General features: G+C 37.7%; 4 protein-coding genes across 5 annotated transcripts; 1 reads left to right on the top strand and 3 right to left on the bottom strand.

The window, feature by feature from the left end:
- Positions 1-4852: 4852 nt before the first annotated feature.
- LOC121516651 (zinc-binding protein A33-like) lies at positions 4853-7023 on the top strand. Its single transcript, XM_041798033.1, has one exon. It carries the CDS (start codon positions 4990-4992, stop codon positions 6376-6378), a length of 1389 nt encoding a protein of 462 aa, XP_041653967.1. The 5' UTR covers positions 4853-4989; the 3' UTR covers positions 6379-7023.
- A 1477-nt stretch (positions 7024-8500) lies between these two features.
- LOC121516724 (pregnancy-specific beta-1-glycoprotein 4-like) lies at positions 8501-14413 on the bottom strand. The gene is made up of 7 exons (XM_041798125.1): positions 14348-14413; positions 12230-12553; positions 11869-12126; positions 9923-10243; positions 9539-9778; positions 9320-9445; positions 8501-9213 (listed from the first exon to the last, which is right to left on the bottom strand). Exons 1-7 carry the CDS (start codon positions 14394-14396, stop codon positions 9026-9028), a joined length of 1506 nt encoding a protein of 501 aa, XP_041654059.1. The 5' UTR covers positions 14397-14413; the 3' UTR covers positions 8501-9025.
- Positions 14414-17567: 3154 nt separating this feature from the next.
- Positions 17568-21843, bottom strand: LOC121516700. Its single transcript, XM_041798096.1, has 5 exons — positions 20957-21843; positions 20434-20754; positions 20096-20335; positions 18011-18130; positions 17568-17903 (listed from the first exon to the last, which is right to left on the bottom strand). Exons 1-5 carry the CDS (start codon positions 21003-21005, stop codon positions 17680-17682), a joined length of 954 nt encoding a protein of 317 aa, XP_041654030.1. The 5' UTR covers positions 21006-21843; the 3' UTR covers positions 17568-17679.
- A 506-nt stretch (positions 21844-22349) lies between these two features.
- On the bottom strand, positions 22350-26809 carry LOC121516449. Of its 2 annotated transcripts, none has more exons than XM_041797743.1 (4): positions 26551-26809; positions 26130-26471; positions 24006-24113; positions 22350-23518 (listed from the first exon to the last, which is right to left on the bottom strand). In XM_041797743.1, exons 1-4 carry the CDS (start codon positions 26594-26596, stop codon positions 23403-23405), a joined length of 612 nt encoding a protein of 203 aa, XP_041653677.1. In that variant the 5' UTR covers positions 26597-26809; the 3' UTR covers positions 22350-23402. The 2 variants fall into 2 exon arrangements, with proteins under 2 accessions (XP_041653677.1, XP_041653678.1); XM_041797744.1 differs by having other exon boundaries at positions 23998-24113.
- Positions 26810-27974: the final 1165 nt, after the last annotated feature.

Genomic DNA, 27974 nt, shown 5'->3' on the forward strand with positions numbered 1-27974 from the left:
GGTAAAGTGAATGGAGCAGAATATAGGAATATCATGGAGGATAATCTTATTCACTCTTGGCTTGGGAGAAAATGTATTTTACAGGAAGACAATGACTCGAAGTATACAGCTAAAGCTACATAGAAATGGTTTGAAGACAACAAGGTGAATGTACTGGAGTCTGAGTCAAAGCCCTGACCTTAATCAAATGTAAAATATGTGGCTGGTCTTGAAAAGGGCTGACAGAAGTTGATCACTTTTTCAAAGAGGAATGGAATAAAGTTGCAGTGTCCAGATGTGCAAACCTGACTGAGACATACCCACACAGAATCAGGGCTGTGTGTCTGCTAAATACTTACTTGAAGGGGATAAATATTTATACAGTCACGTATTATAGATTTCATATTCTTATTCAATTGACCTTACTTTGCAGAAATCTATTTTCACCCTGACTATAGCAAGGTTTTTTGTTTGTTTGTTTGTTTAAAAAAAAAAAAGCTAGATTATACTGACCATGTCTGATTCATAAAAATCTATAAATGGGGTAAACATCCAAGGGGTAATGTTGTACACCTCTGCCCAGTTTTTCAGAGTGTGAGTATATTAAAGACTAATAAATGTGTTAATAAATGTGACATTTGTTAGTTTTATTAGTTTTATTATCTGGCTGCAGTTACAGTTTATGGTCCATGTTAGGCTGTAAAACAACACTAATCCACACTTTCTGAAGCAGACGTGTCATTTTCATATCTAATAAGTGGAACAAGGGTTTTGGTATGTAATTTTACTAATGTGCTATTTTTCTCATAGGTAACATAGTGATGTGAGGAGCAGTGGTGGCTGGTGCATTTTTCTTCAGGGGGGCTACAACAAAATCCCAATTTGATATGTTATGTATGTAAGGTATATCAAAAGATGTTACTATATCATGAGTTAAATGATATTAACATGCCTTTTTTTTAAATCTGCATTTGTTTGGTTGGTGAACATATAAAAATAAGATGGCTATAATAAGAGCCATCAGCAGCCACAAGTAGCTTATCACAGTCAACTTAAATTTTTAACTTCTCACACATTATCAACTCAATACATGACAAAATCATGTTAAAAAGCTGAGTGAATGTTTATGTCAAATAGAAAAATTTACGACAGGCATAAGCTGCAGATAGCCACTGCTTCAAAAGTGACTGACTACAAAAATATATTTACCATTAGTGAATGCAGCAAAAAATGCTTAAACTCACAAAACTACTATTTATTGATTGATTTACTTACTTATTTCTTAATATTAGTCATAGCTTTGTTGCTTCATCCTGATATCTGGCTGGTCAGGTCCAAGCTCTTTAATTCTAAGTTTGTCCTCCAATGTCCTCCTCTCAGAACGCCTTTTTCTTAAACACTCCACTGAGTTTTCTTACTGCATTTTGCTAACTGTCTTCCTAGCATCTCTTGATGAGCTAAACAATGAACACAGGCGCAATTTCTGGAAAGAAAGCCAGGGATGTACAGCCACGGCGCATGACTTCCTCTGTGTGTACATTGATCTCCTGATTTACTGAACATTATACATTTAAATTTCTTAATAGATCATCTTTTTCCAGTGGTAACTGTCCTAAAAAAATCCTGTTTAAAAGTAAGCCAAATTACAGCCAAATTTTCTCCAACTGCTCATTTTTTGGGTTTTTTTTTTAGTAGCCTGCCAATTTGTTATGTGTTTAAGGCTTTTTAAAATAAGGATTATATGGGAATAAGAGCTGTTCCTTAACAGAGCCTTATCTAGCAGATCTAAAACCTACAATCAGCCTTTCTCTTTCTAATATGATAATTACTGTTTTGCATGTAGCATAGACAGACGGACGGGCAAAACAACCCTCCTTTTGTTTTGCCTGTCTCTGATTGTGACAAGCCCTGCTCCACATATCATGTTGCTTGAAAAGAAGCTGCCATGACAACACAATCGCCTTAGATATTCTAGTTTAAACATTCTCTACTGAGAGCGGCTGCAAATAAAAGTGTAGGCTCTCTGAAATAAAGATGCTGGGCTCTGATCTTTTTCTCCAAATGCTGCATGCACCCTGTCCTTATTGGTAACAATGAAAATCACAACTGGGAAAAAAAACAAAACACTATTAACAAAAGTTCTTAGTTCCATGAGTTTCCTGCTGGATGGGCCCAAATGAACTCAAGTACATGCACCATCTTTAAAACACTTAATGACCTGAAATTTTGTCCGACTCTGTAACAAAAGTTTTTTCCTTTTGCTCTTTAATTATGCAAATCAGAGCATGGATCTACATTTTGCTGCAGCAGCAAAGGGAAGAGGAAGAAATGCACATCAAGAGCATGTTTTTGTTTTTGTTTTTACCCTTTTTATCCAAAAGATGTTGCGCTCATCACTTTTACCAGCACTTCCTGGCAGGGCTTTTATGTGCTTAGCCTTTAATCTGGCAACTATGGGATTGTTATAAACTCCCATTTTCCCAGGACTACTATTGTCTGCTTTTGGGTGCTCTCTGTTCATAATAACAACATTTCCAGCAGCGCTTGAAGGTAACACCATGATAGCTGAAGAGAAATGTTTACCATGATGGAGCTTAGCAAAAAAGAAAAAAAGTCTCTCAGTTTCAGCTGAACTTTTTTTTAGACAAGTTTGTACATTATCTCCAATTGCACAGAGCACCAAACTTCATAAAGAATTCAAAAGGGACGGTTTATATTCACTTCCTGACACTTTCATATTTTATAATCCAGAATGGGTGGGATCAATAATGCATAGTTTTAATGCGACCGTCTGCAGTGTTTGTATGTGCGTGTGTGACGTTGAATCTGCTGTAGGAGGCATAAACAACACTCGCTGTGTCTGAGTGAAAAGGTTGACAACGTTGCCCTTTGCGTGTCTGTACGTGAGACTTTGTGTGAAAAGAGGAGGAGGGAGGGCTTGTGGGAGTTTGGCAGTTTGTGAGAGAAGTGCCTCTGTTCAAGGAGAGTTCAAATGTCCGTGTGGGTGTGGGGGGGTTGTTGGTCTTCAGCACTTCAGTGACTTTGTTTTTAACTTTCTTTCAACTCAAGTTTAAAAAAAGCACAAACTTAAGTCAGAAATAGTTACGCTACTTTTTTGTTCAGGTGGCATCATTTACAAGCAGACAGATCAGGTGATGCTTAAGGATAATGCTCCCTGACTGGTCAGATTTTCTTGCAGCTTGTGAATGCATACATGGAATACAGGAACGCAAATTTGACCTGAGATGAATACATAATGAAACAACAATTCTGAGTCACCAATAAAATGACCCAACCAGCCTTTATAAATAAATGGAAAAAGTAGCATACAGAGTAAACTTTAAGGCCAGCTCACATGATTCTGTCATTCATTTTGGAACCATGTAACGAATAAAAAAACATCTTGTCCAGTCTGGGCGACAGACTGCCCCTCACAAGAGCAATCCCTACCAGTCATTGTATGCTGTTGCCACTACTGTCTCGACTGTGTGAGAGTTCACACGTGGTCTGGGAGACAGGCCAAAGAGTGTCAATCATATCTACAACAGAAGTACTCTGTGTGATGCTTGCCGTCTTTTGTTCTGAAAAGAAAACAAAGGAGAAACAATAATGGACTCACCCTGATGTGTCAAGAAGAGGACAAAATGAACTGCCTATCCTTTAAATCAGTGCTTCTCAACTAGCGTCAGGACCCACCGCCATCTCCTTAGCAACAAATCATGACTCATATTTTTTACATTTTTCAATTATAGCCAAATGTTACTTTCAAAAATGGAGTTTGGACTTAAGAAAAAACAAAGAGATGGATTTCTGATACGGGTGCTAAATCAATACTTTTAAAACGGTGCAGGTGCCTACATACCTTTAGAAGGATAAAAAAAAGAACAAAAATGGTCAATGGCACTAAAAGTACTGTATCTTTTTAATTGCAAAGGCATTTGCAATTCTAAAATCCACTTTAAACAAATTCATACAATGAATAAAACCTACCCAACTCTGATATAGTCTTCTTTTCTCAAGTCCACCCTCTAATCTAAACTACATTTTGTTTAATAACTTATTTTTTAAGAGTCTTTGCATGTGTTAAACCTACAAGAACCTGCAAATGCCACTTGGAAATTTTAACTACTTATTTCTTAATACTACTTTGTTTTATTTTGTTAGTATCTATAAGTATATTTAAATCCTAAAGCTAAGTATTATAATAATGCATGGTGATCTGTTAATTGTGTGCACACAAACTTCATTTCCACCCTTTCACAAATCAGGGTCTCAGCCCCCCAACCAAAAAGTCTAGATTCACCCCTGCTCTGAAAACACTGGATGTTCTTTACCTTGGACATATTTCTACCACAGACAGCAGCCTGATGAGAGGAAATAAAAACACATGTAGCTATTTGTGAAGCTCCTTCATTTCTGCCAGCAAACTGTGACCTACCTTTCAATGATCTACGCCACAGTTTGACTAGCAGCTGTCAAGTGCAAACAATCAACACTAACTTTACAATTTGACTTGAGTTAGTACCACCCAAATTAAACAGTCTTGGTGTAAGAGCAACCTGAAGCACACCTGTATGACTTCGTCACAGCTTACCTTCACATTCAGCTTCTCCTTTTGGCCTAATGGATTTGCAGGCCCCTCTTTTTTAACACTTTCCCACAAGGCTGAACTTCATAACTAGAGTTTCCATATATGGACAGAGCTCACAGTTTGTGTAACTTAATCCAACTTTATTGTCCTAATTTGAACTTTGGAACCAATTACAAGCTCCGCCCTAAATTCAACTCAATGCAAACAAAGCAGAAAACAACCAGACTTTGCCCCAATGGAAAATCCTACTGAGACACAACGGAGCTGACTTTCACTGTGAGGAACAGAAGCAGCATTGACTAAAAGAGAGCTGCATCCTGGGAACACAGCCAGCAGATTTAGAACACACGCAAGTCACAAGGAAGGAAGCACCCGTTGCCCTGTCTGCCTGTTGTGACTTTTGCTACACTCAGTGGAAAATGGCTTCGTGTTTAGAGGAGGATCTGTGCTGCTCTATCTGCCATGACATCTTCAAACATCCTGTAGTTCTGCAATGTAGCCACAGCTTCTGTAAAGCCTGTCTCCAGAGGTGGTGGACAGAGAAACAGGCCCAGGAATGTCCGATCTGCAAGAAAAGATCTTTAAGGTTAGACCCACCTTGTAACTTGGCGTTAAAGAACCTGTGTGAGGCCTTCTTACTGCAGAGAGCTTCATCCAACTCAGAGCCTCTCTGCAGTCTACACTCTGAGAAACTCAGACTGTTCTGCCTGGATCATCAGCAGCCTGCTTGTCTCGTCTGTAGAGACTCTAAAATACACGCCAGCCACACATTCAGACCCATCGATGAAGCTGCACAGGATCTCAGGGACAAGCTCTTGGAATCACTGGAGTCCTCAAAAAATAGACTGGAGAGCTTTAAAAAAGTCAAACAAAGTTGGGATGAAACAGGAAACTACATCAAGGCCCAGGCTGCAAACACAGAGAAGCAGATAAAGGAACAGTTTAGGATGCTTCACCGGTTTTTAGACAAGGAAGAGGAAGCCAGAATCTCTGCACTGAGGGAGGAAGAGGAGCAGAAGAGTTGTTGCATGAAGGAGGAGGTGGAGGCTCTCAGCAGAGACATAGCAGCTCTTTCAGAGAGAATCAGAGCCACAGAGGACGAGCTGAGAGCTGCAAACATCTCGTTTTTAAAAAACTACAAGGCTGCAGTGGAAAGAGCCCAGCAGCACCCCCTGCTGGGGAATCCACAGTTGTCCTCAGGATATCTTATAAATGTGGCCAAACACCTGAGCAACCTGAGCTTCAACATCTGGAACAAGATGAAGGACATGGTCTCCTACAGTCCTGTGATTCTGGACCCGAACACTGCAGGTCCAGGACTTATGCTGTCTGAAGATCTGACATGTGTGAGACAAGGACAGCAGCAGCAGCTTCCTGATAATCCAGAGAGAATCAGCGAGTGTTGCTCTGTCCTCGGCTTTAATGGCTTCAGCTCAGGGACTCACAGCTGGGATGTGGAGGTTGGACAGAGCAAAATGTGGGACTTGGCCCTGTGTGAGGAGACTGCAGACAGAAAGGGAGACATAGACACAGGATTATGGAGAATACATTTTTATGATAATAAATATGCAGCAGTCAACCCTTCAGGTAAGGCTATTGTCCTGTCTTTGAGAGGACAGCCTCAGAGGATCCGAGTGGTTCTGGACTGGAGCAGAGGAAAGCTGTCATTCTCTGATTCTGACTCTAATGCACACATACACACCTTTACACACACCTTTACTGGAAAGCTGTTTCCGTATGTTTGGTGTGGAGATTCACCTGCTCTGAAGATACTACCAAAGAAGTTCTCTGTGACAGTGGAACAGTGAAAGGGCTGGATCAGGGGTCGTCTTGCCTAGTGCTTGAAAATGGCTCCAGTGATGTTCGAGACAGTAAAGACACTCACAACGTTTTCTCAAACTAATGAAAAAGGAATGAGATTTTCCTTGTCCAACTCAGCGTGTTAACATGAACAACTGACATTTCGTCTATTGTCAGTTTGTAGACAGTGATTCATTTTTAAAACCGTTTGCTGTGTTGAAATATTTGTTGAATATATAATTATGAAGTATAATTGAAGGTAGATACGATGCTCTGTGTGTATTATTCAAAAATCTACAGGAGAGATCATGGTGTAAGGATGGGCATGAATCCATCCTGTCTTAAGTTTATTTCGTATTATTTGTATTATTTTATTTTGTATACTGTGTTTTTAAACTGTATAGATCTTGTTTGTGACTTTAACACTTGATTTTTGCTCACAATTGCCAAGATTTGTACTAACTTGTAGCATTTTCTCTGTAATCATGCAGTTAAAAAAATCAATAAGAGTGAAGAAAACTGATGGAAAGTCTAGAAAAATAAGACTTAAGCATGGCCAAACCATTTATAAACACTTCAAAAACTATTATTTAAAGACCCTGTAAAGTGAAAATAAATCTGTATTTAGGTTTGTTGTATGACAGGTCACTGTGTTATGAACCCCCAGGTCAAATTTCAGTCAAATAAAACATCTCTTTATCAAATTGAGCTTCAAAATCATGAAAATGAGGCAGTAAAATCTGCTCTAGGATGATGTTGGTGTGTCTGTTGAATGAGATGAAGCCACAGCCACTCAGGAGAAATATGATCCTCTCAGGTTTTAAAAATGTTACAATCTGAATGGAGGAAAGCACTCACACCATTATCCTATATCTTGACTTTTTGTTGACCTCAGAAGAAGAGACAAAGTCCTTTTTCTGGCTCAAATCTCTGTTGTGATGCTTTAAATGATCCATGGACCACTGTGGCTGATAGATTTGGCAAATTTACCTCACAGTGAACAAAAAAACAGCATTTAACTGACTGTTTAATTTTAATAAAGGCAGTGACATCAACTAACAACAGACTGTACTGAGATGAACTGCTCTGTGATTTTATATTTCAGTGTTAGAGAGGCAGGGTCATTCCCCACTTAGGGCACATATTGGCCCTGCCCAAATCAAACCCAGCCAGGAAAGAGGTGAAAAATTAACAGTCTCAATCCACAATTCAGTCACATGTAGATCTCAGTGTTTTCACATGTTTACAGCAACCATATTCCAACATTTCTAGTGCGTTAAGACAAAAACTTTGGATTTCACTTTGCAGGGTCTTTAATGCATGTTTCTTAGCACATCTTGATCTCCTTTAGGGAGTATTTTGTTGAAAAATCTTTTGCTATAGGCTTATTATTATTATTATTATTATTATTATTATTATTATTATTATTATTATTACATCAGCACTTAGAGATCAGTTTCTCTGTTCATATGTTCCTGAACTATCTACTGACCTATCAGTGTTGTTTTTCTCCTGTTTGTCTCTACAGAAATGATTTCACTGCAGTAGCAGAGAGCGATGATGTTCCTTTGTGAGTTTTTGTCTGCTTTGGTTGTAGTATACCAACTGTCCACTAGAGGGTGTAGTAAAACTGTCAAGAGCAAGAGTTTTAAAGCTGTGGTTAACAGAGAAAAGGTGTGACACTTGAAGGTGCAGAGAAGAGCATTTTTCTGCTTTTTTCCTTTAATCAGTGAAATCATCATTTCAAAACTGCATTTTGTATATACTCAGTTTATCTTTGTGTAATATTAAACTCGTTTACTAATCTGAAACATCAAGGTGTGACAAATATAAAATCAAAAGGTTACTTCGCACATCTATTTCTCAGGACAGGTGCGTCGGAGGGCAGGGTATCCAGCAAACAGTTCAAAGGTAACACCCGCACACTGTCCAACTTGCAAAAAAGGATGTATTTATTTACAACATATCGGTACTAGACCTTCATCAGGCAAACAAGGCAAGGTTTGCCTGATGAAGGTCTAGTACCGAAACGTTGTAAATAAATACATCCTTTTTTGCAAGTTGGACAGTGTGCGGGTGTTACCTTTGAAGTGACAAATATAAAAGAAAGCAAGAAATACAGAAGGGGGCAAATATTTTAATTGCACTGTATGCTTATGTTTTCATAGATCTTACAGACAGTGGAGAAATATCTAGGGGTATGATTCTTGCTTGGGGTGCAAGAGGTCTGGGGTTCAAATCCCAGACAAGCCCCCATTTGTCACAGCCAGCCCTAAGCAAATGACAAAACACAGGAGGTTACACAGAGTTACTTGGAACAAAGTATGAATTCAATAACAACAATATTTAAATGTGATGATAATATGAAATAAAAAATAAAGTGTTAATGTAAAACTGAAAGAAATAAGTCTCAAAACATCAAATCAACTTACAGAACATTCTCAAACCAGAAAGATTTTCCTTGAATGTCCATTTTACATTTTATCATACAATTCACACTTTATTTACACACATGCACATTTTCTTTTAATCAAAAGTGAGATAAAGAAAGAAGTAAAAGAAGAAAGAGGAAAATATTGAACCCAAACACCTGTAAAGGTACATGGCCTCTTCATAGCCGGTAGATTCAGCACAGACAATATTTGTTTCACAGAGTTAGAGTTCAGATTCAGAGCTTCTCATTTCAACCACTGCAACAGAAGTATTTTCATTAACCATCTCAGGGCCTGCAAAGCCTTCAGCTTTCTGGGATTTATTTTTCTTGCAAGCAAAACAAATGAAAACCCCGATTATTATCAGAATTACCACAGCTGCTCGTGAACTGCATATAAGCAGGGATGGATCTGTTTAAGAGACATGAAAATAAATAGTCTGAGTTATTGTGGATGATTGATGAATTCACTGATGAGTAATTTGGTCTTATAGGCACTCAAATGTGGCTGTCCTTACCCACAGAGTTGTCTGGAGTCATGGTGGGGGCTGTCTTTGGCTCTAAACACAAGTTGTTCCTTGACTGATGTGTCCAGTGTGAAATGTACGTCCCATTGGGTGAGATACAGTTATTGAAAAGGAAGCCTAGGGGGGATAAAAACAGATCAGACAGATCGCTGATGTACCATCGGGTACAAGCTGCGTGAACTTCAAACTGCTCTGTTCTCTTATTCTCACCACAGGCAGATATCTGACTGATGTGATTCCTGACTGAGCACACCAGTCGTCCTGATACGTTTTCTTTCAGAGTGATGATCTGACTCTCACTGCTTACAGAGAGGAGCTGAGAGTCCGTCAGTGTTTCTCCATCCAGAGTCCAGAAGTACTGAGGACCGTCTCCTCCCTCAGAAAAGCAGGCAGCTCTCATCTCTCCCTGGGACTGACACTTAAAGGTCAGCATGACAGAGGACACAGTAGCTGAAGGAAACAATCAGGTTAATTGAAGAGAAATGCTACTTTTTAATTTCACCTCCTAAAAGCACTGACTTAAAAAGATGTTGACACATATACAGTATGTCTCAAGCATTAATGAGGTTGAAGAAGCAAAAAGATAACACTTACTTTGAATCATCAACCGCATAGTTCGCTCCTCTGAAGGCATTCTTTGTGAATCAAAGATTTTCAGAGTGTATTCACCATCATCATTCCGGCCCAGGTCATCGATCCTCAATGTGCCATTGTTGGAAGTAAATGAGGATCTGTATTCTATCTGATTAAACACAGTCTTATTCTTTCTCCAGTGAAGCATTTGCTTTTGTCCTTTTAACCACTGGTACTGAAATATTTCTGAGGCATTGTCCATCAGCTGGAGAACCAAAGTTCCTCCTAGAGCACCATAACATGTAGTTCTTGCCTGCCTGCCATCACAGAACGTTTCCAAACCTGCACATTTTAGACACAATTAGAAAAAAAAAAAAAAATGACAATTAGTCCATGCTTCAATAAGACAACTAGGGCTGTCGAACTTTGTTGTTGTTTTTTTTTTTTTATTGCAGTTAATCTCAGAATTTCTTTTGTCAGTCATGATAAATCATCATTTGAAACTTAATCAAGCATTTTGGAACTCTATTACTTGTGTTGATATGTTTTTGTTTTTTTCCTACTGTCTTGAACTAAGGGTAGTTAATTTCCTGTTTGTATACATAGCTGCTTTTATTTTGAAAACTGATAAGGAACTTTGGGTAAATGAAAGACTATGACATGGACTTAACCACAGAATGTGTCTCAGGTGATTGTAGTACAAAGAGACATACTTGTGTCTGAAAGGTCCAGTCACTGGTTAATCAGTATTCCTGAATACCGTTACACCATTAACACAAAAGAACACCCCAAGCAACTCAGAGAAAAGCTTACTGAAATGTGTAAGTCATTGGATGGATACAAAAAACTTTCCAAGGCTGTGAACATCCCCCAGGTTCAGTTAAATCCATCACCAAGAAATGGAAGGAATATGGCGCATTTGTAAGTCTGCCTAGATTAGACCGTCCTCGTGTACTGAGTGACCCTGCAAGAAGGAGACGAATGAGAGAGGCCACCAAGAAACCTATGACTGCTCTGAAGGAATTAATAGCTTCAGAGAGGAGAGAGGAGAGACTCTGCATACAACTGCTGCCCAGGTTCTGTGATGGCAGCATCATGGTGTGGGGGTGCTTCTTGGCAGCTGGCCCTGGAAGGCTTGTAAACGTAGAGGGTAAAATGAATGTGGCAAAATATAGGAATGCAATCCTTTTCAGTCTGCATATCTGCACTGAGCTGCCTGTGGTGTCTTTTTAAAGAGAAATGACACATTAAGAAGCAGTGGTAGACTTAGAAGAAGAATGTAATTAATGAAGTTTTTAAAATGTAAGGCTCTCATTATGGACCTTAATCGCATGGCAGTTGATGCATTAATGCCAACAGCCTTTCCTATTATCTCTTTTTCATGGGACTTTTGCTTACATATTCTTGGTTGGCATTTCCTGCTAAGATAGGAAGTTTGCATGACCATCAGTCTACAAATAGAATTTAACACTTGTTAATTTCTACTGCAGCGTTAGAGAATTATTCAGATGTTATTTAGCACAATTAAAACCTATGTCAGTACTATAAATTTACCTCCAAGCCTCTCATTGACTGGCTGGTGAGCTCTGCTGAGAGTTGCAATGCACTGTGGGGTTGGTTAGTACAACCAGTGTGCTCCCATTCTCTCATACACAAAATTGCATACTTTGAATATAAGTTGAACTACAGACTCAATTTGATGTCAATTTTACTCTGAATAGTAAGGAGACTCTTTTTTGGTTGCTCAGAATTAGACGTTGATCTGGGAAAACCAGTGATCCTGCACACTTCAGCGCATTTTCTAGACCAAACAGGAACATCCTTACTTCTGTGTCATAAACAATTTTTCCACATTTTCTGTTCAGTGGCAGCGCTCCCTTTACCTATACACATGAAGCTGTTTGAAGAAATGTTCTCCTCAGAGAACCAGGGATTCAATGTAGTTTCTTCTTCGAGTTCTCACTCACCACAGGGGGTTATCCTCTTCTCTTCTGAAACACTGCTGATGTGATTCTTGGCCGAGCAGGCCAGTTGTCCCGACACGTCTTCTTTCAAAGTGATGATCTGACTCTCACTGTTTCCAGAGAGGAGCTGGGAGTCCTTCACTGTTAGTCCGTCCAGAGTCCAGCTGTACTGAGGACTGTCTCCTTCTCCAGCAGAGCAGAAGACGGCCATCCCTCTCTCAGCCAGGCATTTAGAGACCAGCACCACAGAGGACACAGGAGCTGAAGGAAAAACTCAGATTACTTTTTTATTTTTTTCTGTTTTCTACTTTTCATTTATGTCTCAATATACTAAACTCCTGATTGTGGAAAGATGATTATTCACCTTGAATGGTCAGCTGTAGAGTCCGGGTCACTGGACTGGCCCCACTTGAATCGAAGTAGATTTCAAGAGTGTATTCACCACCATCATTCCCGCTAAGTTTATTGATCTGTAATTTTCCATTTCTGGGAGTAAATGAGGATCTGCTTTCTATCCGATTAGACAGAATCTTGTCGTGTCTTCCATGTAGTATTTGCACTGTTTCCTTAAACCATTGATATTTAAATATGCGTGAGGCATCGTCCATCAGCTGGAGGACCACAGATCCTCCTTGAGCCCCATAACACTTAGCTCCATCCTGTCTGGCATCACAGTTGTTGTTCATACCTGGAAATTTGACATTCATGTTGTCAGATCATTTCAATAAAGGAACATGACAAAGACGACAGATCAAACCAAAGAAACCAGAGGTTTCCTTTAGCTGTCTTTTACTCAGACCATAGGTTGCAAACAGGAAGTAAGCCTACTAAACTGTAAGTCTAAACCTCATCATTGAGATCTACCATTTTGTAGACTTGTTCTGAGCATGCTGTCTACTAATCGCTAATCATGCAGTCTCATTTAAAGTGGTAGTGATCACTAACAATTTTTTCAGCTGTACACTGAGGTATCTGACTTAACTATAATAAAAGACATTAATGCTGGGGTTATTTCTAACATTTGACCCAAACTGATAAAAAAAAAAAATCAGCATCTTATGGCTTTTCATTAGTTCAAATGGACATCTGATTTGAAAAATCTTTTCCTAAAAGGCATGGCTTGTGTGACAGAGTCCTACCAAGTCTACAAGGTTTTTTCTTGGAAAGATGTGTCTTACATGTCCCAATTTTTTTGGACACATAAATATATGTGCTTTTTCCAGTTTGTCATCAATAATAACACTTGAGAGCTCAACATGTTCAAACACATAATTATTTAAGGCAATGGGCTAGATATTGTCTGAGAGAGTTTTGCATTTAGGCGTGAAGACTACATAAACACTATTTTAAACATTCAGTGATAATTTATTGATTTTGAACCAGTAATCGATTATGTAGTCATCTTTATCTGTGATAACAGCATTAGTCTCATCCCTACATTTAAAAAGCATCTTTTGATATCAAAGGTATGTAACTGATGTTTATAAGGAATTAAAGGGGGGCCAGTATGGAGCCCTGTGGAATGCCACACTGTTCAGTACAGTATGATGATTCAGCTCCATTCCAAACAATAGTTTTCTATAAAGCAGGTTAAACCAATCAAGCTTGACACCAAACACCTCATTAGTCTTTAGGTTAGAGACATTACCTTGCTATGGTCTACAGTGTCAAAGGCTTTAGATAAGTCAATAAAGACTCCAGCTGTAAATTCATTTTGATCTAAAGCTGTAGATGTTTTATCCAGCCTACAGGATCAGACTTATACAGGTAGAGGGATTTTCACAGATTCAGTATTGATAATGATAGAGGTTATGATGAAATTGGTCTGCAATCTGAAAATACTTATGGATTATTGGTTCTGAATACTGAATAAGGATGTCTGGCCCATTTCAGTTGTTCTGGTATGACTCCTGATTGAAAAGAGCAATTAAAAGAGATCACACAGTGGCTGTAAAGTGGAGGGAGGCACTGCTTGACTATTTTCATTTTAAGATCATCATGACCAACACAAGTTACCTTTAAACTAAAAATGTCTCAGATTTTTTTCAGATAAAAATCTAACAAAAAGGAGTTTTATAAGTTGAAATCTTGAGACAAATACTGAAATTTACTCATCAATATAGGAAAATTACTGTATGTGCACTTTGAGCTTTGGTAGACAGACTTTTTGCCACATTTTTTTCCTCATACACATTTGCGACCCACTAGAAAGAGTTTTGCAACCCACCAGTTGAGACCCACTGCTCTAACCCATCTCTACTTTCTGAGTTGCTTGTCACCTTTGTTTATGTTAAATGCAGGTAAATTCAATTTGTTTAATCACAGCTATCAGCTAACGTCGTAGAACATGTTGGCTCATTAAGCCCCTGTCAAAGCTGTTTTAATCCAGTATTATATCAGAATGTCCTTATAGAAATATATATATATATATTATGGATAGTTGAAAAAAAAGATATCCAACGATAGCATCTGAAATGCTCACCATGAGAGACTCCAAGCAGCATCAGCAACAGTGGGAACATGGTGTTCATGTCTGAAACATCACCTGTCAGTGACTAAGAGAGGCTGTGAGCGTTCCAATGATTACCGTGTCTTTATATTTGTGACATTTTTGTGCTTTTTTTGGGGGGTGGGTAGGTGCTAAGAGAGACGTCAGCAGGCTGGCTGAACTGTTAAAGAACAGAAAAACCACCAAGTGACTTTTCACACAGAAGTTCTTTATTTATCTATAAATCTACTGCAGTGAATGTCTTTAATTCTTACACTTTGTTTTAGTCTTACTTTGATTTGTGTCTTACTAAACAAGAAATTCAAAGAAAAGAAACACTGTTCATCTTTTGAGGTCATAGACCCAACTATGTTTAAAATAAACAGATGACAACTGAAATTCCTTGGATTTAAATACATGTGCTCACTGTGTTTTTGTTAAATGCATACAGTATATCCTCAATGTTACATAAATCTACTTCACCCTGCCTCCTTTAAGCTTCTTTGAATTTGGGGATAGGGATGTTAGTACAAGTCAATAAATATTGTCGCACAGGATGTCAAAAAAAGTCTTACTTTGCTTTTAGAAGTCCTTGTTAGAAATTTTGTTAAATGTTGATTTGGTTGCATACAGGTCAACATTGTCATTTCCTCCTCTATCTCTCACAGATCTTATTCAGTGGTGCTTCACTGGAAAGTGCCAAAAAAAAGAAAAAAAAAAGTATAGAATTTGCAACGACTAACATTCTGTTCATACTGCCTTTGTGTCATGCATTTCTTAAAATTTCAAAGTCTTTTGTGTTCACAAGATTGTCTTACCTTTTTTTCTTTTTTTTTTTTACTTTTTATCACTTTATCAGGAAACCTTTATCTCGGACTGTAAGTGAAACCTCCGAACAAGTAGGTGAAAATTTTACACCATCACTTCACAGTGCACATTTTTATCTGAACATGTGTTCTTAGAATTAGGGCTTGGTGTCTCAGAATCTACAGTATTGAGGAAGTTACTGTTGAAAACAGTTTCACATGCTATCATTTTGTGCAACTTGTGGTCAGGCTCTTGCACTGACGCTTTATTTAACCCTTTATGTCCACATACTAGAGGTATGTCACCCAGTCAAGGAACAGTAAAGCTGAGCTACACTTAATTACTATTACGTTATCCCATGCACAGCTGTGCAATCTGTTTATTGATTGGAACATGTCAGACTCATTGTTGCAGGAGGTGACATGCCCACATTAGGAAGTTGTAAACAAGTAACCAAGAAGGTAAATGTGTTAAATGTGGAAGGCTGAAAACATGAATAAACATTACAGCTCTGTATATTTCAGTGCTGCGATAAAGTTTTAACCACCTTCCTGATTTCTTATCTTTTTGCATATTTGTCACAATTACATGTTTCCAATCATTAAACAAATTTTAGTATTAGACAAAGATAATCTAAATAAATACTAAATGCAGTTTTTAAATGAGGACTCAATTTATTAAGGGAAAAATCCATCCAAACCTACCTGGCTCTATGTTAGAAAGTAACTGCCCCCTAAACCTAATAACTGGTTGTGCCATCCTTGGAGGCAAAAAACATTCAGTTTGTTTTTTAAGGCAGACTTGCTGGTGTGTGTTCAGGTCACTGCTCGGCTGCATAATCTTAAGTTTGCTGATCTTGAGGTCAAAAACGGATACCTAGACATGCTCCTTCAGGATTTTTTGGTATAGAGTAGAATTCATGGCCCCATCAAAGCCCCAGATCACCACACTCCCACCACCAAGTTTGACTGTTGGTATGATGTTCTTATATGAATGCTGTGTGAGTTTTACACCAGATGTAATGGTGCACACATCTTCCAAAACATTAAACTTGTATAAACTTATTTTAAACTTGAATATTTTCCTAAAAGTCTTGGAGATCATGAAGATATTTTTTAGCAAATGTGAGAGGAGCCTTTGTGGTTTTTGGTCAACAGCAGTTTTGGCCTTGAAATGGATGTCATTTATGCAAAGTGTCTTTGTTATTGTTGAATCAAGCAGGTCTAGATGTTGTTGGTTCTATTGTGACCTCCTGGATGGGTCGTTAACGCGCTGTTTGAATAATTTTGGTAGACTGACCACTCCTGGGAAAGTCCCCCACTGTTCCAAGTTTTCTCCATTTGTGGATAATGGCTCTCACCATGTTTTGCTGAAGCTCCAAAGCCAAACCATCTGAACATTGTTTAATCAAACATTTACCTTTTTACTCTTCCCTTATTTCCTTTCCAATCCATAATAAGTTCCTTTTCCCATGGTGAAGTCCATGTCATAATCCTCAATCTACCCAAGGTTTCTTATTGTCTTTCAAAATAAAAGCAGGTATATATCTAAACAGTAAATTAATTACCATTCATATGAGACAGTTTATAATGCAAACAGTGAATTTTTAAATTACAACAAGAAGGACAGATTGATCGTGACTAACTAGAGTTTTGAGATTACTCATGATTAAAATGCTGAATCAATTGACAGCCCTAGTTGTCAGTATTTAAGATCATCTATTTACTTTAGATAATTGCCAGTTGGCAGTTAAACCCTGACAACGAACTCTGTCAGTGTCAGTGTTAACACAGAGCTGAGAACAACAAACCTAGAGATAGTATGACTTTACTCTTTTGTTATTACTTAGTGATTTTATTTAATAGCATAAACTTCATATCCTATAAATCAATGCTTGAATGCTGTATAATGATTATACCTTAAATCAGAGAGGGTTCTGAGTTGTCTTGATATTTCATTAAGACAGAATTCCAGAAGTTCTACCAAAGTATCTATGGGGGAGACAAAGATGGAATTTTCTGAATGCAACCAGGGTTGCAGGGACTTTCAATTGATGCAATGGGAAAACATTTCATGGGGTCATCCTCCATCCATCCTGATTGTCCTATTGTTGGCCACAGGGGTCTGGAGTTGATTAGGGTCATCTTGATATTGTCCAAGCACATTTTCAGTAGCTAGACATTCAAATGTATTCCACCCCTGAGATGAAGTGATTTGAATGAAGGATGTTACTAGTAAATTACCCAAACATGTATTATCTATTCCAGTGTAATTGAGACAGTGGAATATAAAAGATAAATTAGGACCTGGGCAACAATATACAGTTAATAAGAACACCCACAGTTATTATAGGGTAGAAAACCATCACAAATTGTTTATTATCATCATTATCACAATTATTGCACAATATTCAAAGTGATCAGCAAAGCTTTTAACAGCGTAGGCAGAAATGAATTTACAAACAGAAGAGAAATTCTACTCTCAGGACAATTCAAGCATCCATAGAGACATGTGGACCATTACAAAGGCCAAGAGTCAAAATCAAGGAGATATGGAAGTTTAGATCCAGAACTTGTAGTTTCAGCCATCAAAGCAAATGGATTTTCATTCTCCATAATCTCTCTGACTGCAAACCCTTTTGCTTTCTTGACTTTGTTTCTCTTCCAAACAAAACAGATGGCAATCCCAATTAAAAACAGAATCACCATGGTCGTTATTACATCACACTGGTGCAAGTAGAGGTCTGTTCAGGTAAAGAGAGAGAAAAGGAGTTATTTACATGCAATACATCTAGCCTCAGCTTTATTTATGAAGATAGGATTTAACGGACACCAAGATACTAACACTTACCCTCCGTATTAATCCAGTCTGGGGTTATTGCAGGCTCAACACACGTGTTGTCTTTGGATCTGACAGCCCAGTGTGGTATGAGTGTCCCATCAGGTAAGGTGCAGTTGATGTAAATGGGGCCTATAGGAACAAAACAGATCAATACTGGATGTAAGATAGACTCCTGATAAGGGATCAGCGCCAGCTTTACATAATTTCAGACTTGGCCAAGATGGAATGCAATTGATAATTTGGGGTTAACTGAATGCACTATTAACAGCACATACACATTGTTATAATAGCTGAGATAGTTCCAGTAAAGGCATAAGTTACACCTTAAATTGTATATCAAGCCTCTTATAAATGTGCAGTCCTCCATGAAAAGTGAGTATCACGGTGTATCATTTATGGGCAAAAAATATATAACTTACAAATAATGTTTAATATAGCACAGCCAGCATAGTTTTTGGCCCATTTTTACCACAAACTCATTAAATTATGCAGAGCTATTGTACCGTCTGTACGATGTGACTGTATATGATGGTAGTGTATGCATATTAAAATGTCAATAATGGAAAATAAACACATGTACAGTCTATCGAGTATTTACATGCACATTTAAAAGTTGTTTAAACACAACATATTCATTTTAAAGACATTGTTAAGTTCTCTTTAGATACTGAACTTTCAGAGCCAAGATATGACTGGCTCCAGAGTACATACATAATGGAAGTACCACCAGTTTTATCCTACATTGATTTATGAGTCAAACTGTTTTAAAACTGACTAAAATCACATATATTTAACTATCATTATACCAGTTTGCTATATAATTCCATCAGAAAATGTAAAGAGATCACTAATAATGAATGTCTGAATTAATTTAAGCAAAAATAAGGCTCACACAAGTATAATAAAACTGTAGTAAGGTTATCAAACTGACTAAAAATCAAACCTATTTTCCATTTTGTACCTTAAAAATTTCTATAATTTTGCTAAATTTACCACTACATCACTCTTTAATTTTTTACAAACCTTTGACAACATCAACTACACTATAGAGTACTGTTATCCTACATTATAAAAAGTCACTTTTAAGGAAAATCTTGCTGGAAGAGTTGGCCATATTCTTAATATAGACAACACTATACACCCCTTAACAGGCATACTGTATGTCCAGATATGGTTCCTCAATTTTTCAAGCTAAGATGTCAGTAATAAAATCCTCTGCAAACAAAATCTAACAAGACATTTAGCACTACTATTCACCTTTATAATGTGTGAGTTTCATCTACTTATCATGCTATACAGATGCTAGGGCCATTTGTTTGAAACAGTGTTTTTTTCTTTTTAAGTTCTGGAGTAAACGTAAAGTTTTGCGACATTCAGTGCTGATTGGTCTGATGCTGTGATGTCACTTTCAGTGATGTTGACTGATCTCCACTGATTGGCCGAAAAAGGTCATTCTTGTTCTACTGTATCACAGAGAGTTGGGGGGATGCCAAGGAGGAAGTCAGCCATAGTGATCGTATATGGTTCTTTGCCCCATAAAGAGTTAATGCAACTAGAATTTCTAATGAAGAGTGTGAACAGCAACAAAGACAGTAGTCCCTGTTAACAGACTGATGCTCTGCAAAAAGGCCTAATGTGTTTAGTGCTCAATAATTTCTGCATGATCACCATCACTGCTGTTTGTCATAAACAATTCTTAATTTAGATCCCATCTGTGATCCATGCGTCTGTGCTCCACTGCTCTCATCTGATTAGATTTATTACATCAAACATCTCTGAATTACCTTTATGACTTTAGTTATAACATAGAAGAGGAGAGCAGAGGGATCAAAAGCTAACAGTGTCTGCTTTAAAGTGACAGGAGAATATGATTCTGCTGCTGACCGTGCTGACCTCAGGGATATTTGGCATTTTGATTGGTAGGTTTAATGTGAGCTTTGGTTGCCGTAAAGTGTCAGATCTGTGGTTCCGCTGATCAGCTCTTGACTTTTTTCTTTCCATTAAAATACATGTGAGTATACAAATCATGATGCAGTATGTTGAGATCATCAGTGGTGCCATGTTGAATTATTTTCCCCTCATCCTCTTACTCACCACAGGCAGATATCCTACTGACGTGATTCCTTACAGAGCACACTAGTCGTCCTGACACATCTTCTTTCAGAGTGATGTTGTTTGTTTGATGACTTCCAGAGAGGAGCTGAGAGTCCTTTAGTGTTGATCCATCCAGAGTCCAGCTGTACTGAGGACTGTCCCCCTCCTGAGAGGAGCAGGAGACCCTCATCTGACCCTGGGGCAGACACTTAAAGACCAGCATGACAGAGGACACAGGAGCTGAGAGAAACACAGACGGTGTTTTTGTAATTTGGTATTATTATTTAACGAGGCAACTAAACATATATTTAGAAACATACATGTCAAAAGTTATTTACCTTGAATGGTCAGCTGCAGAGTCTGATGCAGTAATTTGTATCCATGAGAATCAAAGATTTCAAAGGTATATTCCCCCTCTTCAGTTGAACGCAGGTCATTGATCCTGAATGTTCCATCAGTGGGAGTAAATGAGGATCTCTTTCCTATCAGATTATGCACTACCCTACTTCTTCTTGCATTTAGTATCACTGCTGTTTTATTCAACCATTGGTATTTATATATCTGTGAGGCATCGTCCATCAGCTTAATGATCACAGTTCCTCCCAGAGCTCCATAACACTGAGCTCTATCCTGTCTGCCATCACAGAATGTTTCCAAACCTGAAAAACAAACTAATAAAATCATATTTTTGACTCAAAGATTTTTCAATAAAATACATTCAATCACAGTTACATTTTTGATTTACATTATTTACATTTTAGATCTCAAATAATTCAGTGACACACTAAAAAAATGTGATTCATATTTTAAAAATGGTGATCTAAAGCTGCATAAATTGTGTAAAATTCAAAAAGATCTCACCATGAGAAGCTCCGAGCAGCAGTAATAACAGTCTCAACACAGCGTCCATGTGTCCTCAGTGTTCTGCTCCTAAACCAACTTTTCCCCTTCAGCCCAACACAAACATCAAATCTTTGTGAACAGCCTGAAGTGTCGTCTCTTATCAGCTGCAGATAGGGAGGCGTGAATACTTGTATCGCTCACACTGTTGTTAAAATAGTACATCTGTGGGGGTGGGGGGTACAGTACTGTAATGCAAAGGTAGCACAAAACGTCCCCAAAATGAGCCCTCTGCTCCTCGGGTTGATCATTTAAATTAACGTTCTTTAATTGTACCTGTATTTTCAGGGAAAGGAGTTATATCTGACATTTGCAGTGTCAAACTTAAAAAGCCTGACAAGAAGTAAAATCAAGAAACTAAATCCTTTTCAGCTGGTTTTAGTTCATTTTTGCTTTTTTTTTTAGTCTTTCCTCGCTACATCCCTGTAAACCTTACATGTTTAAAGACAATTAGAAAAAGAGTATCTTCAGTCCTCTACATCATATGACTTCCATGATGATAACAGCATCAGCCTTATCTTTGTCCTTCTTGTTTGTTTGTTTTTTGCCAATAAATTAGAATAGCTTGTTTATTATGGAACAGCCATTATGTGGTTATTTCAAGATAAGAAACTCTAAGGTCCTCATTAATGCATAACTTTTGTCAACATATTTCTTCTGAATAGAGCTTTTACATATATGTACATATAAAAACATTTTGATATTGTATCAGACTCAGCCAGAAACTTTAAACATTTGATATGTTTTACTACTGAACTAAAAGTTCAAAAGTCTAAGAAAAACTGGCAATGGGATAAAATGTACATCAAAAGAAATATATAAGGACAGTTCTTTGTTCATTACTATGATCTCATTATGTGATGTTTACATCAATTATTTTAGTATCTAGAGTTCAGGAAAGTTATTTTCAAATTAAACACCCTAAATTGAATTAACAGTTTTCCAACAGAGATTTGTAGATTTGTTTAATTTATACATTATGTGAAAAATGAGTTTAGACATATATATATATATATATATATATATATATATATATACAGCACTTCTTACCAGATTGTGTCACCTGAGGGTCACACTTTTATTCACATCATCTCCGTAATTGTTACTTTCCAGATGACTTTACTTAAACTTGCATTCATATCCAGTTCCTCTTCCTCCCTTTCTTATATAGAATGATTTCCAAAATGTAATGGATTGTCAAGACAGCTAGCAAGGCTGAAAATAATATTAAAGTTTTTTTTTTTTTTTTTTTTTTTAATCTGTTGATGATGATATAGATTTGGTAAAATATTTACTCATATCAGAGTTAAGACCTCAAATAAAATCAAAAATTTTTTCAGAGTCAGTGCTGTTTTAACTGTTTTATTATCATCTTTTTTCTACATTCAGCTTTTGATAACTTTCTGTGAAAATAAGACCATTGATCTGTTTTTTTAACTGCAGGGAGATGAACCTTTAGTGAAACATAGAATATTCCCCAAATTTGTCCTGATCAGTGTCTTCACATTGTGGTTCCACAGCTTCTACTGTCATGTAAGAGTATAAACACAAAAAAAGAAGACTCAGGAGCAGCTTTTAGGATTTATTATGACTAAAACAGGCTCATTGTTAAGTAGCCAGTCAAAAAAGATCCAAAGGACGAATTACAACCTGGTCCAGTAAGAGGAGTAAAACACTAAGAGCCATGAAGAGCACAGAGAGTAAGGGTTCTAGTCTGACAAAGACTAAGTTCGTATTAATGCACTAAAAACGGCAGCATTTTTCAAAAGTTCGGTTTTCAGACAATGTTTGACAATAACCACGTGTGCACAGATCTACAAAAATGACTTAAACGCTTTAGTATACATGCCGAAACACAGTAGATGTGACTTTGTACTGGAACAACAGAAATGGACTTATAGTTATCCTTTTACAGAGCTCTGAGGTGTAAACGCACCAAAATAAAAGCTGACAGTTTACATGACAACGGAGACACCACCATTTCAAAAGTTGACACTCTGGAACCTGTTTCCAAAACTTTCTGTTTTCAGGGACCCAAGATGCAGTTGTGGTGTAAACAAACAACCATAAGCCAACAAATGGTGACTGTTTTTGGTTGACACGTTGTCATGTAAATGGACCCTAAATACAGTAGATGTCTCACACACAGGTCAGACCAAACAAACACAGCTGAAAGCTGTAAGGGTGGGGGATAAAATCACAAAACACTCAAAGGTAAGGAGTGCAGCAGGAATAAAAACAAACATGGAAAAAAAAACACGTTCTGAGCAATGAAATACATTAAGAATAAAGAAACATGATACCTACTGCATTTGCACTCCTTTGAGGCTGACACGATGTGCACCACTCAGCACTGATGTGTGGTACAGAAATAACTTCTGGGACTTTTCAAGCTCCTCAGTTACTTCTAATAAAAAGTCATGTTTGATGTTGGCTCTTCAGTGTGCGTCTGTTCAAAGTATCGGTTTTCATCAAAGTCCAAACTCACACTGAAATAGTCTTCTCTCACTGTTTTACCCGATCCTGCACAAAAGACAGAAAAAGGCAAACAAATATTTTACAAGACAGGCAAAACTAAAGCTTTAAGGCTTATTGCTGCTCTATACTTGAAACACATCTAAATACAGGTGGAGCTTTCTGTCCATACGCTGCATTTATTTCATTCATATTTCTCAACGTCCTGAAACTTATAGAAACAGATAGTCACTACTGTCAGGACTCAAAAGCAGCTCCACATCGTAATTTGAAGGGTTGGCACAGTCACAAACAGCACAAAACATTGGTATTTTGAGAAATCACTGTCATCCACAAAGACTTTATAAAGTACTCGAGACTAGCTTATGTAAACACACATTGTTATGAAGCCTGAGCAGAGCACTTAAACATTTATAGCTGTTGTTCTCTACTTGATTGTCTTTATTTTCTCCTTTCAGTTGTGTACATCTTTGACACTGAACCCTGACAGTTCAGGAATATAAACAACCGCAGTATTTAATATTCACCTTTTTACCTTTCTTCTTGTTGCGCCGGGCCCTCCGACATGCACAGCAAAGAATCACCACAATCAGTAAAACAGCCACTGCAGAACAGACTGAGATCACGATGAGCCAAATGTTCACTGTGGAGAGAAGACCAAAGAGGAGAATGCATATCTTTACAATGTGAATAGCATTTCAACATGTTAGCAGCAGTTTTCATTTCTAGATGTATGAGTTAGGGCAATTAAACAATGAGACTGTAATGATGAGAATTAAACCACGTGGTCCACGCTCGCACTGAGTGTTATAAAGGTTGGGAATTCAAGCACAACTGCTGTTTCCATGAAGTGGTGTCTTTAGTTCTCTGCTAGCTACTGACCAAAGTGCACATGTTTTTGCTGCGGCATCAGAAAATTTTGGGGGAAAGTAAAAAACAGTAGCCGAATCTCTTCATCCATTAACTGAGGTGTATGGGGAACACTGCATGTTCTGTGTGTTTGAATGGCACAAAAGATTTAGGAAGGATGTCCAAAACAAAGAGCGTTCTGGGCGCCTATCAAAAACTTCTGAAAACATTTAACAAATTGAACTAATTGTTTGAAACGATCGATGAGTCAGTGTAAATTAGGCATGAAAATGTTAACATGATAAAAGTGTTTGCCAAAGTTGTCCCAAAAATTCTGACTCCTTTCAAAAGGAAAAACGCAAGCAAATTTGGAAAGACATTTTGTAATAAATTAAAAGAAACCCAACATTTTTAGGAGCGATTACAGGTGATGAAACTTGGATCTTCCAATGTGATCCTGAGACAAAACAGCAGTCATTGCATTGGAAAACACCATCGTCACAAAGGATAAAGCAAGCACGACAAAGCAAGTCCAAGTTCAAGGTCATGCTGTTTGTTTTCTTTGACAGTGAGGGTATCATTTTGGAGGAGTTTATTCCAGAAAGGTCAAAGTTGAATCAATACGATTACAAACAGGTTCTAGAAAAACTGCAAGAAAACATCTGAAGAAGGAGTCCCCAACTGTGGAAAAATGGTTTCATTCTTCATCAAGACACCCTCCCTATTCACCTGATCTAGCACTGTATGACTTTTTTTCCTTTTGCCTAAGATCAAATCTGTGCTGAAAGTTTGAGTGTGTGGCAGAAGTTGAGAAGAGAACAACAGAGGTTCTAAGACACCTGTCCAGAGTAGATCTACTGCACGGCTTTGAATGCAGCAGTGTGTCGATGCAGAAAGGTAGCATATTGAAGGAGAAAGACCTTGAAAAAGTTTAGGTTCAATTCAATTGTATTACAGCATTAGTCTTGCTTTTTAATAGTTATATCTCATACATTGAGGAAATTCTTAAAAAGTATGACAAAAAGGCTTTGATTAGGAAGGAGATAACCCACTGACATCTAAACCCATGTGAAAGATCCCCGCTTTTAATTGTGTTGGTGTTTTAGCAGTTTTTATAAATCTGGAACTAAAAAAACATGCACCCTGCTTGGTTTATTAAAAGCCTATTAACACTGTAGAAAGACTAGTTGTGGCTGAGAGCTCAGATAGCAGGAGTAATTCTCATGTTCACCACAAGAGGGCTGTATGAAGGTATACATGTGCTTTTGTCAGATGCTGCTGGTGTTTGCGGTGAGGGATCATTGAGCATTGAAGTTCTGATTTGGTCTGATTTTTTTGTCTGATTTTTTCTTAAACTTGCAGATTTCATACATGGCAGAAAACATCACTATGTAAGAAAAGCACAGTAAACCACCTCTGCTCTGATTATTGTTTTCCCTTGCAGCAGTAGTAGTAAGATAAAGGTTATTCTGACCAAAATTCAAGACGGACAAAAGATGCATTCACTACCATATGACACATGCTGAAAGTGGCAGTTTCTCAGCTTTCTGTATCTGACACCTATTTAACAGCACCTTTAATCACACCAACTACTCACCCATAGGGTCTGCTTAGTCTGTTTAAAAGTCAACAACTACATAGAAAGAATACTATAGACAAAATTCTCAGGGCTACCTGCTATGGTGCAATTTGAAATTACCAAGTTTTTGAAAGAAAAACTGTAAGAGTTGCAAATGTTTGTGAGCAATTTATCCTACAGTGCCAACCAAACACAGACAAATATATTGGAAATGAAGGTTAAAAGACTTGCCATTAATGTCTAATTCAACTTCAATGCTTCTCAGTTTGGCTCCATTTGGATCGTAGACCTCTATGTTGTACTGTCCAGAGTCACTCTTCTCCACATTCGTGATCTTGAGCGTCCCACTGTTGATGAAAAACTCCGTCCTGTTTTTGAATGGCCCATGTATTGTCACCTTTCCTTTCTTCAGGGTGAATACATTGATATATCCAGAGGGAAGCTGTTTCTTACACAGCAGCAGATATCCGCTGGCGTTGGTCATGACCTGAATGGACACGGTTCCCCCGAGAGTAGAGGAGCACAGAGAAGTGCCATAGGTGGCATTGCACTGTGTCTCTGCTGTAAAGAAAGCTAGAAATAAAGGCAGAAAAGCATGAGGCTCGTTACTTTGCTGCTGACCTGAAAGAAAAAGGTGCTGCAGACTGTTTACCATGTGTTACTCCTGCCAGCATCAGAAGGAGAAGAACTTGCTTCATGCTCCAGTTATCCAAAATAATCCTTTAAGTTTTCTTAAAAGATCTTGTGGAAAAAAAAAAATCACCTTCAATTATTAAAATCAAAAGTTTAACTTCAGCCCACAGGTTGTACCAGGCACTGACAGGAAACAGAACAAGGGTGTTGGTCTGGTATAGTGGTCTAAAGGCAGGAAACAACATTAACTGTCTCACTTCTTCTTGCAAAAACAAGCCTTCTTTGGCAGCACTTGATAATGTGCTATCTGAGGAAATACTAGCAGCATGTGAAGAAATGCATCTGATACATAGATAAAGCTTATGAAATAATAGAATGACAAATCACAGTGTATAAAAAATTGGGGGAGGGTGCAGAATTTTAGTAAGATGCATACCATATCTTTTATGTTGTGAGAAAGACTTAGGTGAGGTACACTGTATCAGCGCTGAAAGTGTTTACAAAAGCATTCAAAATTTGCTGCAAAAAAAAATGTGTCAAACTGTAAATTTACTTGAATTTAATCCTTATTTGACTGTATTCGATCCACCATTTTCACCACCTTTTTTTTAAGCCAACAATAGGTTTTGTCACACTTATTACACACTGATTTACATAATACACCCATGATTTGGAGCCTAAACCACTGAACTACTGAAATTATTGTGCTATCAGAAAAGTTTGATTTTACCCTTTTATGATTTTATAAATCAATTGTGGTGAATATCTTTTAATCTTCTACAGTTATGTCAATTAAATAATAATATGTAATGTAAAATAAGTGATTGCATAAATATTAACACTTTAAAGTGGCTGACCTAATTCAACAGAGGTCCAGCCAATCTCAAGTGACTGTAGTATAAAGACACCTGTGTCTGGAGGGTCCTGTCACTGGTCAAACAGTATGCCTGGCTACCATTACACCATGAAGATAAAAGAACACTTCAAGCAACTGAGGGAAAATGTTTTTTGAAAAGTGTAAGTCAGGGGATGGATACAAAAAAAAATCAAAGGTACTGAACATCCCCTGGAGATCTGTTTAATCCATCATTAAGAAACTGAAGGATGGCTATGTGTGAATCAGGGCAGTTTAGCAAAGAAGACTGGAGTCAAATTGCCGTGTCCAGATGTTCTCCCTGTACTGGAGTGGATGTGACGAGGGAGCAGTTTGAGAATGGCCCTTTGTCTCACATATGACTACAGCTGGAGGTCTCATTTTGAAATTTCCACCACTAATGAAAGCTGTTTAGAGAAATATTTGTGTTGATTTTAGTCCTCCTATGGATAAAACTATAATTTGTTGATTTATTTGATGTGGTTCTCAGTGATTAAAGTCTCATCCTTCATCATTTTTATAGTTTAACACTTCATTCACTGAGAATTGTTAAAAAGGAATCATTGTTT

Source organism: Cheilinus undulatus, linkage group 10, assembly GCF_018320785.1.
Source record: "Cheilinus undulatus linkage group 10, ASM1832078v1, whole genome shotgun sequence".
Classification (NCBI taxonomy): Eukaryota; Metazoa; Chordata; class Actinopteri; order Labriformes; family Labridae; genus Cheilinus; species Cheilinus undulatus.

What these genes read in the sequence shown, in the direction of transcription:
- LOC121516700 (XM_041798096.1), bottom strand. Translation starts at nt 21,005, where the DNA reads ATGGACGCTGTGTTGAGACTGTTATTACTGCTGCTCGGAGCTTCTCAT. An exon ending in TCTGCAGCTGACCATTCAAG is followed by an intron (nt 20,336 to 20,433) that starts GTAAATAACTTT and finishes TGTTTCTCTCAG; the next exon opens with CTCCTGTGTCCTCTGTCATG. An exon ending in CAGTAGGATATCTGCCTGTG is followed by an intron (nt 18,131 to 20,095) that starts GTGAGTAAGAGG and finishes TTGTTCCTATAG; the next exon opens with GCCCCATTTACATCAACTGC.
- LOC121516724 (XM_041798125.1), bottom strand. Translation starts at nt 14,396, where the DNA reads ATGAACACCATGTTCCCACTGTTGCTGATGCTGCTTGGAGTCTCTCAT. An exon ending in GCTGCTTGGAGTCTCTCATG is followed by an intron (nt 12,554 to 14,347) that starts GTGAGCATTTCA and finishes TCAAATTTCCAG; the next exon opens with GTATGAACAACAACTGTGAT. An exon ending in GACTCCAGACAACTCTGTGG is followed by an intron (nt 9,214 to 9,319) that starts GTAAGGACAGCC and finishes TCTCTTAAACAG; the next exon opens with ATCCATCCCTGCTTATATGC.
- LOC121516651 (XM_041798033.1), top strand. Translation starts at nt 4,990, where the DNA reads ATGGCTTCGTGTTTAGAGGAGGATCTGTGCTGCTCTATCTGCCATGAC.
- LOC121516449 (XM_041797743.1), bottom strand. Translation starts at nt 26,596, where the DNA reads ATGAAGCAAGTTCTTCTCCTTCTGATGCTGGCAGGAGTAACACATG. An exon ending in GCTGGCAGGAGTAACACATG is followed by an intron (nt 26,472 to 26,550) that starts GTAAACAGTCTG and finishes CTTTATTTCTAG; the next exon opens with CTTTCTTTACAGCAGAGACA. An exon ending in CCGGCGCAACAAGAAGAAAG is followed by an intron (nt 23,519 to 24,005) that starts GTAAAAAGGTGA and finishes TCTTTTGTGCAG; the next exon opens with GATCGGGTAAAACAGTGAGA.